The 16,048-nt window shown below is 41.6% G+C and overlaps 1 protein-coding gene across 1 annotated transcript; it reads right to left on the reverse strand.

Annotated features, from left to right (window-relative positions):
- Window positions 1-13,940: 13,940 nt before the first annotated feature.
- LOC113334032 (UDP-glycosyltransferase 79B30-like) lies at window positions 13,941-15,833 on the reverse strand. The gene is made up of 3 exons (XM_026580385.1): window positions 15,703-15,833; window positions 15,103-15,574; window positions 13,941-15,007 (listed from the first exon to the last, which is right to left on the reverse strand). The coding sequence occupies exons 2-3, from the start codon at window positions 15,565-15,567 to the stop codon at window positions 14,066-14,068; spliced, it is 1,407 nt and encodes a 468-aa protein (XP_026436170.1). The 5' UTR covers window positions 15,568-15,574; window positions 15,703-15,833; the 3' UTR covers window positions 13,941-14,065.
- Window positions 15,834-16,048: the final 215 nt, after the last annotated feature.

Consider the following 16,048-nt stretch of genomic DNA (forward strand, 5'->3'; position numbering starts at 1 on the left):
CCTTTGATTGGACGGGCCCTACAGATAAATTCAGATTGACATACCCGTACTGTTAGTTTGGTTTCCTTCAACGTCTGTCATCGTGGTAGGCTGTCGCACGAGCTTGCTTGGGCGAACCTTGGTCGTCCTGAGTGTCTTGAGAGTAATCACATTCGAAGATGCTCCCGTGTCGATGAGATCCCTTTTGAAATTTGAATCCTTGATGCGTGCAGTAACGTATAGGACCCGGTTGTGACCTTCTTCCGCCATCATGTCTTCTTCTGTAAATGTGACATTATTCACAGACATCTCTGGCGTTTTCGAGGCTTCTGGACACAAAGGAGTTACATGCACGTCTAGGGCTATCTGGTTGATCGCAGCAAACGTCTCCGCCCGCTGATTCTTCGAGGGGTATAAAAGTTCGCATAAACTTTCCACTTGAGAAGATGCTTCCTGGTCCATCGGCCTCTGGTTCATAGTGAAACTATTGAATTGAGGAGGATCATTGCGAGGATCAGTCCCCAGTGTAGAAATCTCTATGATAGGAGAATTTCTCATATTTGATGTCATCTTGATGAGGAGATCAAGTATGCCGTTTATAGTTTCTTTGATCAGGTCCAAGTTCTTCGTGTGAATCTTCTGCACCCGTGCTAACTCGATCAATGTTGGGATTCTTCTGGTTACACCACCAGATATACCGTTGGGAAAAGTGGCATCTTCATTAGAGGAACTTCGACCGGGATCTAAAGTTGTTTGGGCAGTCCTAAGACCAACCATTTTGAAAATCAGCCAAATGGGATTGGGTATTGAAGAAATTGACTTCACAACCGAGATATTAATCTCCCACTGTAGTCGCCAATTGTTTAAGGGTGAAAACTGTTTCTACTGATTTTGGTAAATTTGGGTGTGTGGATGAGAAACGAATCTAAACCCTAAACAAATGCACTGCATGGGAGTTCTTTTGATTCGAGAGATCAATCTATACAATTCTGGCCTAAACCAAGAAATGGTCGTTCTAAACTTGCTTCGGTCACAAAGTGAAGGAGGGTTGATCTTAGGGAGGGAAGCGAAGAAGGTGTTGAGATTGTGAAGGTGTTGTCTATTTATGACTTGTATCAGAATGATGAACCGGCTTGCACAATGAAAGCTATCAGTTCTGAGTGTTTTTTGATTACTGTGACAACACTTGGTTTTTTCTGTGCTGTTTGAAAATAGGTTGAAGAACCTATTAATACAAGTCATTTGAGCGCAATCCTCATTTCGTAGGAAATGGAGGAAGTTGAGTGATGAAGTAGTGGGGTCGTGTATGTGATTGTCACACAATCACGCCTTTGCCCACTTCCCTCATCATCGTCAACCGTCCATGCCTCCTGACACGTTCTCGTAATGGGCGCGTTGCACGCCGCACGCTATAAACCGTCAGACCAATACCCTAGTAAGTATCCCCCAGTTTGTGACATGTTTGATGTCTCGAATGAGTGGGTCAGGTTGTGGGACCCGCCGCAGGAAATAGCATACGGTGCTATTAGGTTAACTAATTCAATTATTTATGAAATTGATATTCATGAAATATCGTGTATGTTCGATGCATGTAATGCATCGTTTTAAAGCAAGCTGCTCAAAACAATCGATATGCATAAATCATCGCTGTTTTAAAGCTTGATTGAATAACTGGCGGATTAAGCGTCTTAAAATGGCAACACGTCCAACCATCTTCGAGTGATCGTTTGGAAGCCGCATGGGCGGGCCACCATCTGGTCGATCACTCCATGTGACAGAGTCGCGGATGGTGATCATTGAGGCGCTTCATTGATCGCCTAACTTTTAATCCAAGCCGTCCGACCAAGCTGGCTCAGTTGGACAGACGAGATGATTTACGGCACATATTTGTTGTCGTTGATGGATTTTAGGGTTTTTTAGAGGTGCGCAACATCCCCTCTTTGGATTGACCGAATCTAAGCATAGGCGCTAATTTTGGTGGGACCGACCAGGCATGCATGGAGACTTTCCGCTGGCGTGCATGCCTATACCTCTCTGTCCCACAAAGATTCGATCTAGGCCACTTAATTTGACCGGCAAAGATGAGTGGTCGTGATCGATTTGCGATAGAAATACATTGCCGCAAAGGTTTAAAAGTCGTGTGGCATGCCATCTTCGGGCGTGCGTTTCGAGGCACCGGGCCCTAATATGCATAGGACGGCCGGTCACACGCAAAGGTGGTCCCACGGTGATCATGTTGACATCCTTGGACCTCTTGAGTCTATATCTACACCCTCCGTTTAGGCTGGCGAAGATGGATGGTCACGATCGAACTACGACAGATGTGCATTGCCGCAAACCCTAATTAGGGTTTTGAAACAGTCACGCACACGTGACTTTGGCCAAGCGGTTTGGCACACCGTTATCCTCCCTTGGAGAGATCGATTGCGTGGGGCCCATGTCGGGCTGACGGTGAACGCATGTGCACCTTCTTGATGGTCCTAAATGGGATCTAAGCCATCAAAATATGCTGGCTAAGTTGGATGGTTGTGATCGATTTAAGACACAAGTGGAATTTCGCGACCCTTATAAGCATCACGCTTGCCATGGTTTGACCAATCGTTTCATTTCTCCATGGCCTCGCCGTGAGAAAACCGATCGGGTGAAGGAGAAGTGGGCCCGCCAACGTGTGTGTTAGCGCTTCCCTGATCATTCATGGGATGATCTAATTCGTCTAACCATGCTGGCGAAGTTGGACGGTTGCGATGGCTTTAAGACTTCCCTGAACAGTCTTGCTCGTTCGAGTCTCTCCCAAAACAGCGCAACCACCCTTCTTTGGGTTGGCGTTTGACGGCGCTGGGGAATATGGTGATTGTTCGACCGGCTAGAGCATAAGTGAGCCCGTCGGTGGTCATCACAACAATTGCCTATTTTTGCCAGGGTTTGGCTAGGCTTGTTAAATTCTGCGTCCAACTTGCGTGGCCACGATCGTTTCTGAGACTGATATGGACAGTCCGGATTTTCCTTAAGGGAATTAAATATGTTTGATCGAGCTGTCTTTAATCAAAAGCTCGTCGATTCAAGATTCTCTTTGTCAGAGAGAGTGATGTAGCCTGTGTGGGTATTTCATGCATGTCTCAATATTGGCACAGAGGTTCATGCCACTTTGCTGAGAGTGAACACTCAGTCGTCATGTCATGTCAATAGAGAGAGTTCGACTGAGAACATGGCAAGGAAAATACTAGGCAAATCATGCATTAATTAATAATATTAATATAATTCACAGAATATTTAGGATAGTTGTTGCACGCACCATTCTGGGTGAATCTTGTGTATTTATTGAATTGCTTCGAATAAATAAAGTGAAGAGGTTTTCCGCAATCATCACTTTTTAAACGGATTTTCCCTTTGCAGGGTGACAGCGCATAAAAATACTGGTTTTACAATTTTAGCCTCGAACTAAAATCCACCATCAACATTAAGTCCCCTGCCTAGCACGCAATGGTTGCACTATTGTGGGGTGGGCATTAGATGGTGACAAATAAAGATAAAATTTATGAGACAAAGTTAGATGTTACCAGGAGAGATGGGTCGTCCTGTCCTTGGAGCATGTCACGTTCAAGAGGCGTCCAGGTGAGCGTTCCCCTAGCATGATGTCGGTTCTCCTCAGGTAGATTAGGCATATGGTTGGATGGATTCTCAAACTATTCATGACGAGGTCGTAATCCTCGACTCTGATGAGGACGAGCCCTATCATGAGTAATATCCTTAAAAGGCTGCTGAAGCAATTTCTAAAAAAGTTGTTGAAGCAGCTCCCAAAGAGAACGTTGATGTAGCTTCCGGAGCGAACATCGAGGCGGCTCCTGGAGAGAGCGTTGAAGCAGCTTCTGGATCGAACATCGAGGCGGCTCCTGAAGAGAGTGTTGAAGCAGCTTCTGGAGCAAACGTCGAAGCGGGTCCCGGAGAGAGCGTTGAAGCAGCTTCTTATGGCGAGAGAGCTGAAACGCCTTCTTCTGGAGAGAGTTGAAGCGCCTTCTTCTGGAGAGAATTGAAGCGCCTTCTTTCTGAGAGAGCGTTGAAGTAGCTTCTTCAGGAGAGAGCGTTGAACCGGCTTTGAGGGAGCGTTGAAGCTGCTTCTGCTGGAGGGAGCGTTGAAGCGGCTTCTTCTGGAGAGAGTGTTGAAGAGACTTCTTCTTCTTCATTTTGACTTCCCCTTGCAAATTACATGCTTCTTTATTAAACATCTCTCTTGTGTTGAAGAAGTCCTTTACTGACGGCGCAGGAATTTCATGCTGAGTCTCAGTCCCAAGCGTAATTTATATGGTTCTATCTTTTATGGTCGGTGGGTTTACCATAGTAAATATATCGCCATCTCGCCTATGTGACTCTATTACTTCTCCATGGGAAAATAAAATATGCAGAAGTTCGGATTACCTCTGTTCATAGTGGTTGTTGCTATGGTGAAGCTTTGGATTGGCAGTCTTCATATTGTGGTAGAGCTTGTCTCGTTATTATAGAGAAAAACTAATGATGGAACCGATAGCTTCCTCGATGTTGCCTCATGGAATGAAAAATAGGGAGACAGTCCCCTGCCAACGAGTATCTACCGAGCCTTCGACTTGATAGACATTCTCACGATGGGTTCTTGAGGCCGTCTTTACGTCTGCATTGCGTTTCATAGACGTCCAGGAACATCATTGGTCTTTGACAATACGTCTGATCTCTTGAGTATATTCTCATCTTTGGACATCTTGGAATCATAATGATAGCGTGCTTGCATATCTAAATTCACCATCTTTGAGATGGGCAGTGCTAAGCCGTCCCCAGTCACACTCCTTTTCCATTATCATCTTTGGATCGTGTCTTTGAGGAGTAAGGAAGTTCCTTCATGCGAATGACTTAACTAATAGGTTCTGCAAATATGATTAAGCTCTATTCATGGAGAATCTGTATGTACCTCTTAAGTCCCATGTGCGATCTCCTTTGATAACGCAACTACTTCTTTTACGGGAGACGAAATTCTGAAAGCGTCTCTCATTGATGTTTCTGCTATCGATACAGATATGGAATATCTTGGACGTTGTTTCATCATTTTGGCAGTCGTGCATGTGGTACTGGAGTTGGAGTTGGCGATTTTGGACGCGCAGGATGTTGTATCTCGGTGGTTTTCCTCTTGCTGCTTCAGCGAAACTGCTTACAGAAGGCTGAATGTTGTATTGCCTGTTGGTGAGATGTATGCTTCCACGAACATCATGAGGATCTTCATTACTGGCAGGCTTGTTCTTTCTAGAAGGGCAGGTGCTATCGCAACTGAGCGTTTAACAGCTTCACGAAGTTCAGAGGATGTCTGAAAATGTCTGAAAGCGCAGGTTCTTCGACAAAGCATGATAGACAGGTACCATCCTATTGATGCAAAATTACACCACTTGTTGTTCAGTCACATTTGGATCGTGACCCTCTAGTGCCTGAATTCGGGACCTCTTGACATAATCATTTGGATGTTCATTGTTTCGCTGAAGCATTCCTCCTAAGTCTGACAGAGTGATTCGCCCAAGCTGCAGATTCTTTCTCGACATGATGATGCGGACATCGCTATCTTCTTGAGGCTTCTCCCTTTAGGTGTCGGCTCCAGTAGATCTGAAGATGTCCCGGGCTCGCTCTCGTCCGGGCTGACAAAATAGGCGAACCCTTTATGATGATTTGGAGATGACAATATTCGTTGAATCTTCCGAAACGCTTCCTGTTGTAGTGCGGTCCAGACGAAACTTGCTCCTTTCCTCAGCAAAGGGGTGAATAAAGCAACAAGCTGGGCTAAACCAGGTATAAAACTGTAGTTCACCTTGCTCATGAAGCTTTGGAGTTCCTTCACAGTTCGCGGAGGCAGCATCGCGAGGATAACTTGGGTCTTGGATGGGTCCACTTTGATTCCCTCAGCAATCACCTTTAAAACACTTGTCATAAGACTCCTGTGTGGGCCGCCCGAGCTTTTAATTTGACTACTATATCATCCACGTAGTCTTCAACTTGCTTATGCATCATGTCGTGGAAGATTGCCGTCATAGCGCGTTGATACGTTGCACCGGCATTAACCAAATGGCATTACAGTATAATAAAAATTTCTGAGAGGAGTTTGAAAAGTTGTCTTACTCGCGTCATGCTCATACATCCTTATCTGATTGTAGCTGCTATACCCATCCATGAAGGAGAACACGCTGTGTCCGCTGGTGGCATCCACTAACATGTCGATGTTAGGTAGAGGAAAATCATCTTTGGGGAAGCATCTGTCCAAGTATCTGAAATCCACGCATCACCTGATCTGTCCATTTTTCTTTTTTACCGGAACCACATTAGCTAACCAGGTTCGATGATGAATGGGTTTGATGAAGCCAGCAGCTAGCAACTTCTGAATCTCAGTCTTGATTTGCTCTTCTACCTTGTGTCTGAACTGCCTCAGAGACTGTTTAACCGACTTGGATCCAGGTATGACATGTAAATTTTTCATCTAAACCGGGCATTTCTTCATACGTCCAACTGAATATGTCCTGGTACTCTTTGAGAAGTTCCACGAGCTTCGTGCGTTCATCCTTACACAAGGTTGAGCTGATGGAGATAGACCTAGAAGATTCCTCATTCCCGATGTTAACGATTTCGAGCTCATCAGCTGTGGAATTGGTGACTTCTTGCAGCTTTCGTGGAGCATCTAGCACTTCTTCTTGTGGCTCGTCGTTGTTGTAGCATTCCGTTGGGCGGAGAGACTGGGTAACAGTCTCCCCTGCTAATTGGTAACAGGTACACGGTTTTCCCTTTATGATCACGGCACGCCACAAAAGTTCGCTCCCTCTTAGTGTGAGCTTGGGTCGTGGCTTCACATGATGAAGAAGAATTGGTACGTCTTGTCAGCAAAGATGCATCGTGGGACTTAGCCTTCAATGATGCAAGTCAGTCCTCTTCCTAGATTGGCGCCCACGTGGGGAGTGGGGTGCAATGAACTTTTTGTGATTCTTCCCCCAGAGCTTCTCTTGGTTCAAACAATTCCGCTCCACATATTGGTGTATAAGGAGACAATGATGCAGGAATACAGACGACTTCTTTATTCAGCATAGTCTTCAGGCATTGGTGATACGTCGAGGGGACGAACCTATTGTCATGAAGCCATGGTCTCCCCAGTATCATATGGTAGTCCGGATCCTTTTCTATGACTTCGAATTTCACCTTTGATTGGATGGGCCCTACAGATAAATTCAGATTGACATACCCATACGTGTTGGTTTGGTTTCCTTCAAAGTCTGTCATCGTGGTAGACTGTCGCACGATCTTGCTTGGGAGAACCTTGGCCGTCCTGAGTGTCTTGAGAGTAATCACATTCGAAGATGCTCCCGTGTCGATGAGATCCCTTTTGAAATTTGAATCCTTGATGCGTGCAGTAACGTATAGGGCCCGGTTGTGACCTTATTCCGCCATCATGTCTTCTTCTGTAAATGTGACATTATTCACAGACATCTCTGGTGTTTTCGAGGATTCTGGACGCAAAGGAGTTAAATGCACGTCTAGGGCTGTTTGGTTGATTGCAGCAAACGTCTCCTCCCGCTGATTCTTCGAGAGGTGTAAAAGTTTGCATAAAATTTCCACTAGAGAAGCTGCTTCTTGGTCCACCGGCCTCTGGTTCATAGTGAAACTATTGATTTGAGGAGGATCGTTGCGAGGATCAGTCCCAGTGTAGAAATATCTGTGACAGGAGAACCGCACATATCTGATGTCATCTTGATGAGGAGATCGAGTATGTCGTTTAATGTTTCTTTGATCAGGTCCAAGTTCTTCGTGTGAATCTCCTGCACCCGTGCTAACTCGATCAATATTGGGATTTTTCTGGTTACATCACCAGATATACCGTTAGTAAAAGTGGCATCTTCATTGGAGGAACTTCGACCGGGATCTGAAGTTGTTGGGGCAGTCCTAAGACCAACCATTTTGAAAATCAGCCAAATGGGATTGGGTATTGAAGAAATTGACTTCACAAGTGAGAGATTAATCTCCCACTGTGGTCGCCAATTGTTTATGGGTGAAAACTGTTTCTACTGATTTTGGTAAATTTGGGTGTGTCGATGAGAAACGAATCTAAACCCTAAACAAATGCACTGCACGGGAGTGCTTTTGATTCGAGAAATCAATCTATACAATTCTTGCCTAAACCAAGAAATGGTCGTTCCAGACTTGCTTCGGTCAAAAAGTGAAGGAGATGGGGTTGATCTTAGGGAGGGAAGCGAAGAAGGTGTTGAGATTGTGAAGGTGTTGGCTATTTATGACTTGTATCAGAATGATGAACTAGCTTGCACAATGAAAGCTATCAGTTCTGGGTGTTTTCTGAATACTATGACAACACTTGGTTTTTCTGTGTTGTTTGAAAATAGGTTGGAGAACCTATTTATACAAGTCATTTGAGCGCAATCCTCATCTCGTAGGAAGTGGAGGAAGTTAAGTTATGGAGTAGTGGGGTCTTGTAGGTGATTGTCACACGATCACGCCTTTGCCCACTTCCCTCATCATGGTTAACCGTCCATGCCTCCTGACACGTTCTCGTAATTGGCGAGTTGCACGCCGCACGCTATAAACCGCCAGACCAATACCCCAGTAATTATCCCCCAGTTTGTGACATGTTTGATGTCTCGAATGAGTGGGTCAGCTCGTGGGACCCGCCGCAGGAAATAGCATACGGTGCTATTAGGTTAAATAACTGAGTTATTTATGGAATTGATATTCATGAAATATCGTGTATGTTCGATGCATGTAATGCATCGTTTTAAAGCAAACAGCTCAAAACAATCGATATGCATAAAGCATCGATGTTTTAAAGCTTGATTGAATAAGTGGCGGATTAAGCGTCTTTAAATGGAAACACGTCCAACCATCTTCGAGTGATCGTCTGGAAGCCGCATGGGCGGGCCACCATCTGGTCGATCACTCCCTGTGACAGAGTGGTGCACAGTAATCATTGAGGCGCTTCATTGATCGCCTAACTTTTAATACAAGCCGTCCGACCAAGCTGGCAAAGTTGGACGGACGAGATGATTTACGACGCATATTTGCTGTCGTTGATGGATTTTAGGGTTTGTTAGAGGCGCGCAACACCCATCTTTGGCTTGAACGAATCTAAGCATGGGCGCTAATTTTGGTGGGACCGACCAGGCATGCGTGGAGACGGTCCGCCAGCGTGCATGCCTATACCTCTCGGTCCCACAAGGATTCGATCTAGGCCACTCAATTTGACCAGTAAAGATGAGTGGTCGTGATCGATTTGCGATAGAAATACATTGCCGAAAAGTTTAAAAGTCGTGTGGCATGCCATCTTTGGGTGTGCGTTTCGAGGCGCCGGGACCTAATCTGCATATGATTGCCGGTTACACGCAAAGGTGGGCCTACGGTAATCACGTTGACATCCTTGGGACCTCTTGAGTCTATATATACACCCTCCGTTTAGGCTGGAGAAGATGGATGGTCACGATCGAACTACGACAGATGTGCATTGCCGCAAACCCTAATTAGGGTTTTGAAACAGTCACGCACACGTGACTTTGGCCAAGAGGTTTGGCACGCCGTTATCCTCCCTTGGAGAGATCGATCGCGTGGGGCCCATGTCGGGCTGACGGTGAACGCATGTGCACCTTCCTGATGGTCCTAAATGCGATCTAAGCCATCCAAATAAGCTGGCTAAGTTGGATGGTTGTGATCGATTTAAGACACAAGTGGAATTTCGCGACCCTTTGAAGCATCACGCTTGCCATGGTTTGAGCAATCGTTTCATTGCTTCATGGCCTCGCCGTGAGAAAACCGATCGGGTGAAGGAGAAGTGGGCCCGCCAACGTGTGCGTTAGCGCTTCCCTGATCATTCATGGGATGATCTAATCCGTCTAACCATGCTGGCAAAGTTGTACGGTCGCGATGGCTTTAAGACTTCCCTGAACAGTCTTGCTCGTTCGAGCCTCTCCCAAAACAGCGCAGCCACCCTTCTTTGGCTAGGCTTGTTAAATTGTGCGGCCAACTTGGGTGGCCACGATCGTTTCTGAGACTGATATGGAAAGTCTGGATTTTCCTTAAGGGAATTAAATGCGTTTGATCGAGCTATCTTTAATCAAAAGCGCGTCCATTCGAAATTATCTTTGTCAGAGAGAGTGATGCAGCATGTGTGGGTATTTCATGCATGTCTCAATATTGGCACAGAGATTCATGCTACTCTGTTGAGAGTGAACACTCATTCGTCATGTCATGTCATGTCAATAGAGAGAGTTCGGCTGAGAACATGGCATGGAAAATACTAGGCAAATCATGCACTAATTAACAATGCTAATAAAATTCACAGAATTTTTGGGATTGATGTTGCACGCACCATTCTGGGTGAATCTTGTGTATTTATTGAATTGCTTCGAATAAATAAAGTGAAGAGGTTTTCTGCACTCATCACTTCTTAAACGGCTTTTCCCTTTGCAGGGTGACAGCACATAAAAATATTGGTTTTACAATTTTAGCCCCGAACTAAAATCCACCATAAACAGTGGTGTACTTGATAATCTCTTCTTTTTAGTATATATATTGTTAGAGCATTGCTCTGTTGAACCCACTAGCGTTGGTATGTCAAGTTAATTGTCAATTTTAGTTGCCAAAATGCAATCTTGATTTAGTATACTAAAGATAGATTCAGACTAGATTAAGTCTAAAAAGTAGACTCGAAGCTATCCTTGATGGATGAAGTTTGAAGACTACAAGAAGACATCAACAAGGACTTCATCAACAAAGGTATGTGGTAATTGGTTTCATTTGGATTCTTGTTCAATTCTACCTTTCTAATCTATCGAAACAAATGCTCACTCTATGGAACAATTCCTATGGTGGTAAACGTATACTGTATATAACCTTTATCCCTGGAAAGGTTCTCATGTTATAGTGAATGAGCTTACGAACTCAACGCGTCAATAATCACTCAATTCTGAGTTATAACGATGAAGTTATGAGTGATTTATTAAAGTAACAATTATAAGTGTTGCTGTAATTGTTACAGTTTGTTAGTAGGAAACAATTCACGAACTGTTTGTAACGGTTCACGGATTTGAGCCCAATTACGTGACTAGAAGCCATTTTTGGTCAAGTTTTTGATGTTTCCTTAGCTAGGCAAGATAGTTATTACTCCGACCATATTTGATTACCATATTAAAGTGTTTGTGATTCCTTCCTAAGATAACACATAAATACAATATTTGCTAAATTAATTATTTATTTAATTTTTTGGGCAAGAGTTGTAACTTAGGAAAGACTCCCAAAATTAGGAGAGTCTTGAAAAAGGAAAATAGCTTTGCTTAGCTTCCAAGCTATTGTTCACTATAAATAAAGGGTTCGTGAGTGCTACACGTTTTTTTATCCCCTTTGAAAAATTGGTGTAAGCTTCATAAGGTTGTTTTCCATGTCTTCTGTTCTTCATGAACAAGAGTGAGATAAAAGTCTTTGTATTGGGGATCACAAAGACGAGTTGGATTTAATCTTCGTAATTGATTATACAACTTGTAATCTAGGTTTTTCACCTCTTGTCTATTCTAAGGTTTTCCCTTCTGATATAAAACCATTCAAGATTTGTTGATCATAAACCCTAGGTTTTGATAGATTTCAGTTTACGATCGTATACCAACACTTGTTAGTCGAAATCGGAAGCTAGAAAGAAAATTTCGGTTAAGGTAAAAATCCTTAAGAAGTTTTAAACAAGATATCTCTAGATTTATTCTAGTTGTTCTTGTTGTAGAATTATTAGGGTTTTCTTAACTTGGAAATTGATCTTTGGGTTCACTTACGAAAATCAGGTTCACGGATTTCTTGTGTGTACGCATACTGATTGTAAGTTAAAATCCTAATCTACAAGTTTGTTTCAGTATCTCTACTTTTATCTGGTAGTTGTTCGAAACAAACATAAGATTTCCAAAACCTTGATTTACATCTAAAGGGAAATCAAACCGGTATTTTGTGAAAACAAAAAATCGAAAAATATCAACCGTATTGTTGTATCTTTTGAAGAGAATTTTGTTCTGCCAGAAGATTTTCGGGAATAACCTAAAGAGAATTTGTGTTCTGCTAGAAGTTATACGAGAAGAATTCCTAAAGAGAATCGGTGTTCTGCTAGGAGTTCTATAAGTGCTTGAATACAACTGAAGCAGGTATTACATCTAGTCCGAATAGGTAGTAAGAAATTGGTGTAACAACTTATAATCAGTGTGTGTTTATTCTGGACTAGGTCCCGGGGTTTTTCTGCATTTGCGGTTTTCCTCGTTAACAAAATTCTGGTGTCTGTGTTATTTCTTTTCCGTATTATATTTTTTTATATGATAGAAATATCACATGTTGTGCGTTAAGATCAATCAATTAGATAATCCAACCTTTGGTTGTTGATATAAATTGATTGACACTTGAACACTGGTCTTTGGTATCGTTCAAGTTATTTCTCTTATTCAATCGGGCTCGCAAATTCCTATTTGTTGATTGCAGATTGAATTGAGAAATTGAGATATAAAACTCTTTGATATATTTTTCTCTAGATTGAGTCTGACTGTCTAGTTGATTCTCTTGAAAGTATATTGGAGTTTATCTATTCAGATTTCCGAACGAAATATTGGGTGTGGTTGTTAGACCTCCGCCTTTTCATATGTTATTATATAGATATATTTAACTTTCTAGCATACATGTTGCCAACGCCTACATGGTGTAAAATCTATACACATTGTGGATGTCAACTAAGTGAAAGTTTTCCCAACTGTTTTGCTATAAGTAGATGCAGCATACATACATAAAAGTTTTTGACAAAATATTGTCATGTTGGATTGCATAATATGATGTACAAATGACTTATAGCTGTTAGAAGAAGGAAAAAAAAAAAACTTGGCGTGCTTTGACCCTGGGATTTAAGGGCCGTTAAGGTGAATAGCGTATTTTCACTACAATAAAACTTCGATAAACTAATAGCCTTATGATCGTTAAATTTTATGAATTCAACACAGTATTAATTTATCGATAAATTAATAAGTTATTAATACATCAAAATATTCCACAATTAAGTTAAAAAAATTTAAGATAAATAAATGTGCAAATCATTTTCCAGAAGTGGTTTAAGACAAAGACATTAAAGAACTTGGATTGATAATCAAGGAGCAGAGATATAGTAATCAAATAATACTCATATTTGGCGGACTATCTCCCAGTAAATTTCGGCAAACAAAGAGATAATTAGGGGTGTCATATCAAATCCCAAAAAGAGGAACTAGAGAATGATACGTTGTCGAGCTAGTTGTTTTGTTTTGCAAAGAACCAATCTTATTAAAAGTATAACTAAAGGGGCTACAAAAAATTAAAGATGAAGTCCAGTGTTATATACAAGTGAATAAGCAACATACAACTTTGGATTCTCATTTTAATAGGTATCATAATGTATATTACTTATTTCGTTTCAAAATAATAGGCGAGTTTCATGTGCAAATTGCGCATGAAACCCGCCTGTTATTTTGAAACGAAGGAAGTAGTTGAGCCTTATTGAAAACTCAATAAACTCTCTGCGCTCATCATAAACTCTAGAAACCTTTACCTCTTCTACCCCTCTATTTTTTCAACATCTAGAACAGCCATTGCAGCTGACAATTTTATCCTGGATGCAACAACTACTGCACTGTGGAGATATTAACATCATTCATTTTTTAGGTATATTTGTGCATAGTTATGTTAAGGAGCGTTTAATGATCAAGTGATTCGATCCTCGTATTGTTAGATTTACAACTGATTCATTTCATTTTATTTTACTTTTGTGATTTTTGTTCATAATTATTTACAGTATTTAATTGTTATAATTGTAACAGTAACAACTTAACCAAAAGAAGTGTTTTAGTGAGAGGTTTATTAGCTTACAAAAGACATATTCTAATAATACTAGTTCTTATAGCTGATGTCGTTGTAGTACAATGGCGAAATCATTAGGTGATGATACCAGTTACCAGCTCGTTAACATCAAATTTTTTATCGATTAAAAAAATAAAAATACTAGTACGACTAATTCTAAAAAATTAATAAAAAATGTTGTAAAGTAAGACTAATCGCGGAACGGATCTTCATCGACATCTCTAAGCTGCTCTATGAAATCAGTAACGTAGTCATCCCCAAAGCCGTCTCTCACCAAAAGTTCCTTCATTTTTAATCTGTTTTCTCTAACTACCTTCCCAATCTCATTATCGTCATCCATTACCGTAAAAATTGCTTTACAAATGCTTTCCTTTGTAAACCATCCATTATCTTCTCTCTTTTCAACTTCAACCCCGACTTTCAAATCTTCAGCTAGTAGCCTAGCAATGATATATTGGTCACCTGCATTTGGAAGTAGAACCAATTGTGGGTTGTTCACTAAAGTTTCAGTTACTGAAGATAAACCACAATGACTAACAAAACATCCAACGGAAGGATGAGCTATAATCAGTTGTTGTTGAACCCATCCATTTTCAAGCATTCCTCTATCTTCTATTCTTTCTTTATAACCTCGAGGTAGTGCTTCGTCCATTGTCAAAGCTCCTAAGGGTGTTTTCAACGCAAGAAAGAATGGCATATCTGTTAACTCGAAACCCAGAAGTAGTTCCTGAAATTGATCTTTTTCCATATGGCATTCACTCCCAAAAGAACAAAAAATAACAGAACGAGGCTCGAATTGGTTCAACCATTTGTCCCATTTTTTTTCCAATTTAAAACTTGGTGGCTTCGGCAAAAGCGGCCCCGACAGTAAAACTTGCTTCCCGTATCGGTCTCCAATGAAGTCGACGAAACGACCTTCCAGTTCTCTAGACGATCTAAAACTAAGTGCATCAGCATTCTTAAAACTTAAACTGAGACGCTCGTGAAATGAAATATTGCCGTAGTCGCGGTACGTGATGAAGTTCATAGCTTTTGCTTCATGCCGGTGGAGTCTGATAGATGATGGCGGGAAACCAGGGGGTTGTTGCATCCATTCATCTTCTGTGATTTGAGCATCTATTCCTTTTTCAATCTGTATATATTGATTGACGAATATGAGTAGTTTCTAAAATAACACGAAAATAATATTTATGGTTACAGCTGGTTCGAATTACGAATTATATGTACCTTATTGGTTGCTGGAACTAAGAGATATGAGATGGCTGCCATACTTGTGGTACAATAATGAACGGATTTGACGCCAAACTTGCTTGCCATCCGAGGAAGCCAATGAGTGAAATCATAGAATATGTAATCAGGTTTAAGTCTAGAAAGAGCAGTTTTAACTTGAGGTTTGGTGGCATCCATGGCAGCCATTAGGAGATGATGTAACTCGACAGGGATTTCCGCAGTAGTTTCAGAACCAGGTGGGAGACCTTCGATAGCGGGTAAAATAAGTGGGATGAATTCGATTAGATTTGGGTGGAAGTTTAGAAGGTCCAACTTTGATTGTGTTTTATCTGGTAACAGGAAACTAATTCTGTGACCTCTTTCTGCAAGTTTGTTGGAGAGGCTGAGAAATGGACTCAGGTGGCCATATGCAAACCATGGATACATAGCGATATGCAAGCAGCTTGGTTGGTCATCATCCATTTTTGATCTAGTTAGAGAAAGAGAGGAAAAATATCAATTTTATGAGGATATATCGAGCTTTATATGAATAACTAACAAGGGTGTTTAATCATGCAGTTAACAAACAGACAAAGCAAAGAGTAAAAGCTCTGTAACCTTCAAAATGAGTATCTACACTCCTCAAGATCTATTGCCCCCGCAGTACTGGCGCTATGAGGATTCCCGGCTTTGATCTCCACCAAATAATGGTGTTACGTACTAACCAAAAATGAGAGAAAGTGAGAGCTGAAGACCGATCTAGTAGAACAGAAATTTTCTTCAGTGATTATTTCTCTAGAGTATGAAAGACAAGGAAGAAGATCAGTTACACATGGCATCCATCGGTGTGATTGTTATAATAACCACCACACTGAAAGTAGGAGAGACTAAATAAAATAAAGTGGACCATTTCAAAATCATGAATTTTATTCACAAGCATTTTTTCAACAGAAAGTGTCATTTT

The sequence above is a fragment of the Papaver somniferum genome, chromosome 1 (genome assembly GCF_003573695.1).
Source record: "Papaver somniferum cultivar HN1 chromosome 1, ASM357369v1, whole genome shotgun sequence".
NCBI lineage: Eukaryota > Viridiplantae > Streptophyta > Magnoliopsida > Ranunculales > Papaveraceae > Papaver > Papaver somniferum.

Excerpts from the sequence above, each read along its gene's own strand:
- LOC113334032 (XM_026580385.1), bottom strand. The coding sequence starts at position 15,567 with ATGGATGATGACCAACCAAGCTGCTTGCATATCGCTATGTATCCATGG. Across the intron at positions 15,008-15,102 it reads TAGTTCCAGCAACCAATAAG|ATTGAAAAAGGAATAGATGC; the intron begins GTACATATAATT and ends CAATATATACAG.